The sequence below is a fragment of the Pinus tabuliformis genome, chromosome 9 (assembly GCF_031772625.1).
Source record: "Pinus tabuliformis cultivar Carrire ecotype Pingquan chromosome 9, CPIR1, whole genome shotgun sequence".
NCBI classification, from domain to species: Eukaryota; Viridiplantae; Streptophyta; class Pinopsida; order Pinales; family Pinaceae; genus Pinus; species Pinus tabuliformis.
This window is the reverse complement of record NC_142307.1, coordinates 760122357-760126960: the sequence shown is the minus strand read 5'-3', so window position 1 is coordinate 760126960 and position 4604 is coordinate 760122357. Positions and strand designations below refer to the sequence as shown.

Below are 4604 nucleotides of genomic sequence, written 5' to 3'. Positions count from 1 at the left end.
CGGATAAATCCATATCAATGGTGTTCATTTAAAAAGTGCCTGAGTTGTATTAAACATAAGAACAAAACTCTGCGGTAACGATACTGAAATAGGAAACCACATGAAGTAATTGTACCACAGAGATTAGATCAAAATGATTGTACAAGGTGAGCATAATCGGAAAAAATTCATACGCATTCTCTGTTTTCCTCGTTGAGAGAGACGTAGAACACACGAGCCTCCAAGTAAAATTAGCATGTCGGTCAGGTTAAATGTTAATGTCAATGGGAGGACTAGTGACTGCGATACAGAGATGCCAGTATCCGTCAGTTAAGTGGAGCCACCACAAGTCCTGAACCATCACATGCTATTCCCGAAAAGTGCGGTAAGCATTCATTCAGACATTCCCTTTGTCTATTTATATGATATCATCAGAAAGGAGAGAGATCATCAAATTATCATCTATCCATTCCCCCTCACTGCACTGTATTGTCCCTTACCTTGTCTCGCTCAGCAGACATTGGGCTCTGTGGAAGGAACAAAGAGTAATGGAGAGACTGAGCAGCACCAGTCGATCAGCAATATACAAGATAAGCCAAATCATCAAAACAAAGCTGATAGCTCGACGATGGCACAAACTGGCCACCATTACTGCAATGATCACTGGCATTAAGCACGTGCTGTTGATGAAAGGGCGGCGGCAGCCCAGATTTCCTTACGCTTCCGGTTACGGCAATCAGAGCGCGGAGGAGGAAATATTATTAGGGAGTGGCCAGGATCCGAAGAGGTCCGTCTCCGGAGTAGTCCCTGGCGATGTTCCGGAAGGCCACCTGGCAGTCTACGCAGTGGAGGAGGAGCGGGTGGCGCGCTTCGTTATTCCGGTAGGTTATTTGAAGCATCCCTTGTTCATGAAGCTCCTCCACAACGCCGAAGACGAGTTCGGCTTCAACTACCGCCATGGTGGGCTTACTCTTCCCTGCGACCCATCGGTTTTGGCCCATATCATACACCTCTTGAGTCATGGCCCCCTTCATCACCATCGCAATCTTAGCATGGACACTGCCCTGCAAAACAATGCAGGTACTAGTTCTGCTGCATGGGCTTGGCCAGACACCCAAAGTCATTCACAGACCACTATCTGCAGGGACATCGCCATCGATATGAAAGGCAAAAGTGTCGCTGTACATGGATAATTCTTGGCATGAAAGGCATAAGTGTCGCTGTATATTGATAATTCTTGTTCCAACTTTGAGTGTAATAGTTTCTCCATAGTGTAGATAGATTGCAACCCTATAATATATTTTTAATTTACAGCATCGACTATGTGTTTCTTAATTTCAGATCTCTCAAATATGTAAGAAGATGAAAAAAATTGATGCATTTTCAATTTACAGTATCCACTATCAAATATTTAAATGAAAAAAATTTGAGTACCATATCACGTAACTCATTAATTAGCATTCCATTCATTGCCCTATTAAATTTCAATATTTATTTATACAATGTACATTCTTTCTTCCAACACCCATCCATTCAATTAATTCACACAATAGATCACATGTCCCTACACTGGTTATTTCCCTATTAAATTTCAATATAAAATACACAATATTTCTTCGAACCCACATCAATTCAATTAACCCCTCCACTGGTTTAAGTGATTAAAAAAATAATAATTTAAATTTGGTATTATCATTGTAATCATGCACCCAAGTTAATCGTGATTTCACATCTAACCTCCTCTACCCTCCTACATATCCATCTCTTTATTTGTTCCAATATATCTAACTTTTTATGCACTAACTACGCATGTGTTACCCTACCCTCCTACATATCCATCTCTTTATTTATTCCAATATATCTAACTTTTTATGCACTAACTACGCATGTGTTACCCTATACTTCCCTCCTTGCATTATCATTCATTTTTCATACCATGAAGTATACTTTCAACTCCATTCCATAATAAACAGGTCAACCATATCCCATTGTTTTTACAAGGAGGGAATATTTTTAACACTTAGTTATTTATTTCATGAAAGTATAATATTTTTTTTTTTTAAATTAATTACATTCTCTCGTTTATTAAATGGAAATATTATAGGATTTAAGAAACAAGAAACTAATCATTAATTTATTTAATCATATTTAATATGTTGTTTTTTAAAGTCTCGATATAATATCAATATCATTATTTTAGGAGAATTAAAATAGATGGTGATGGGGTGTAATGTTAATGTACTTCGTAATGTAAAGGTCACGGTTGGAATGGCTTAGGTTGTGCAATCCCCAAATAATTTTAGCTTAGATGCTTGTGGGTCTCAAGGTATTTTTTTTCTTTATTAGTGACTTCACACACTACTAATAGCCCTACAACTCTTTAACTAAAACTAGCATAGATAGGATCTAACATGGGCGGAGAGGGATCAAATTTCTTCACGTGCAAACTTTTTAACAATGTAAAATACAATGTGTTATTTTTCATTGTTTAAATTGTATTTTTGGATGCTAAATAGACATTTTATGACGCAAATTAAAATGGTTTTTTATTATTAACATATTTTAAGTATACGTCAATATTAATTGGTATTAAAATATTTTATCAATAACCAAATTAGAATATTTAAATATCTTAATCACATATTTTTTTACTTTTACTTACTTTACAATATATTCATTTTTTTATAACGAACATTATTTTTCTATTTAAAACATAATTTTTAACTTTTCTTTTTATTTTAAAAGGAAAAGGATAGACAAACATACTTACACATCCCCTCAATAACAAAAATACGAATGCAATTTAAATATTTTATGTTTTATTTTATTTTTATATATTTTCAAATTAATAAAAAATTATTGAAAAACAAATTTAAACTTCAAAAAAATTAAAACAAATAATCCATTTATAAATTTAAAAATACACTCTCACTAATACAAAATTACCATTAAAACTATATCACCAAATTTCAATCAAAATTTCCAAAACCTAAAATACTTAAATCATCTACAAAATATATCAAATGCTTCATCCAAATTTCTCACTAACTTGAAACAACCTTCCACCACTTCCACTTATCCTACATGTTTGCAAAACCAACGCATGAACCGGTACCTCGACAAAACAAAACACGCATGCTCATCTTGTCGCATGCTTCGTGGATCCCCTTTTATTTTATTTCAAGAGGTTACTCTTCATTATCATTTTCCGAGGGGAATTAATTTAACAACTACAATTAAGCAGCTAAATTGTTTTATCATTGAGTATTTTAACGCGCACATACAGTTCATAATTATAACAGTGTATATGTAGGCTATAACGAAAATCTTCATTACAAGTATTCTGATCATAAATTACAAAATTATAAGAGTGAGCAAAGACTAAAGTTAAATAATTCGTATCATTAGGTGAAAATAAATTTTAATTTTAATACTGCACAGTATTAACAGTTTCAACCGTCTTACCAAGTAAGAGTGTTTTTAGTAAAATACATAAGGTATCATTTCTTAATCGATACGAATAAAGTTAAACAACTAACTTTACTCCTAAATATTTTCAAAATCTGTAATTAAGTTAAATTCAGTGGTCATTGTTTAGCGGGCATTATCAGCAACATAACTATTGCTCAATTCAACAAATAACAAATAATACATGATCAACCAGCATTATATTCTAAATTTTTTTGTTTCATAAATTTAACAAGGTATATATGTATATATTATGTTGACCAGCTTTTCTTTTATGAACATTTGCAAATTCATCTTTTCTTAACTCCAAATCTTTATCTTGTGGTCATAAATGAAAGATGTTGTCTGGTTGTCTCTTATAGCAGGAATTTCAAATATTAACTGAGTTAGCATGTCTAAATCTATGCTTACCTTTTCACGTTTACCTAATACAATTATAAATTTTCTTGTAAATTATCAAATAGCAAATGATATCATGTAAATATATATTTACTTTTTCATATTTACTAGATATAATTATAAAATTATTATGCAAATTATCAAATAACAAATAATATTATATGAATTCTTGAGTTTATAAAATAAACAATTGTGATAAAACCAGCCCAGATCCTTTTAGAGAGATCAAATCTATTGATATACAAACCTCTTTTAAAGTGAAAAAAGATTTGATCCCTCTCGGTGAGATAGATCTCAGATTAAGATGGACCTAGGTTGGTTTTTATATACACATACTATATCTAAGTTGGATCTATCTCTCCTTCTCTCTCTCCCCTCCTGCTCTACTCTCTCCCTCCTCTCCTTCTATCTCTAAAGTCTTCTCTCTCCCTTTATCTCCCACCTCCCTTGTCTCTCCCCGCATCTCTCTCTTTCTACCCTCCAACTCTATGACTATCTCCCTCCATCTATGTCTCCCTCTCTCTCTCCTCTCCTTCTCTTTGTCTTCCCTCCTCTCCTCTCTCTCTCCCTTGTCATTCCCTCTCTCTACATCTATCTCTCTATGTCTTTGTTCTTCCCTCCCTCTCTCTCTCCTCTCCCTCCCCTCTTCTCTCTCTCTCTCTCTCTCTCTCTCTCTCTCTCTCTCTTCATTCCTCCCCATTAGTCTCTCTTTCTACACCTTCCAACTTTGTCACTATCTCTCTCCCCCTCTCCTTCTC

At 34.0% G+C, this 4604-nt stretch overlaps 1 protein-coding gene across 1 annotated transcript; it reads left to right on the top strand.

The window, feature by feature from the left end:
- Window positions 1-446: 446 nt before the first annotated feature.
- LOC149150945 (uncharacterized) lies at window positions 447-1198 on the top strand. The gene has a single exon (XM_089445381.1). The coding sequence runs from the start codon at window positions 528-530 to the stop codon at window positions 1170-1172; it is 645 nt and encodes a 214-aa protein (XP_089301507.1). The 5' UTR covers window positions 447-527; the 3' UTR covers window positions 1173-1198.
- Window positions 1199-4604: the final 3406 nt, after the last annotated feature.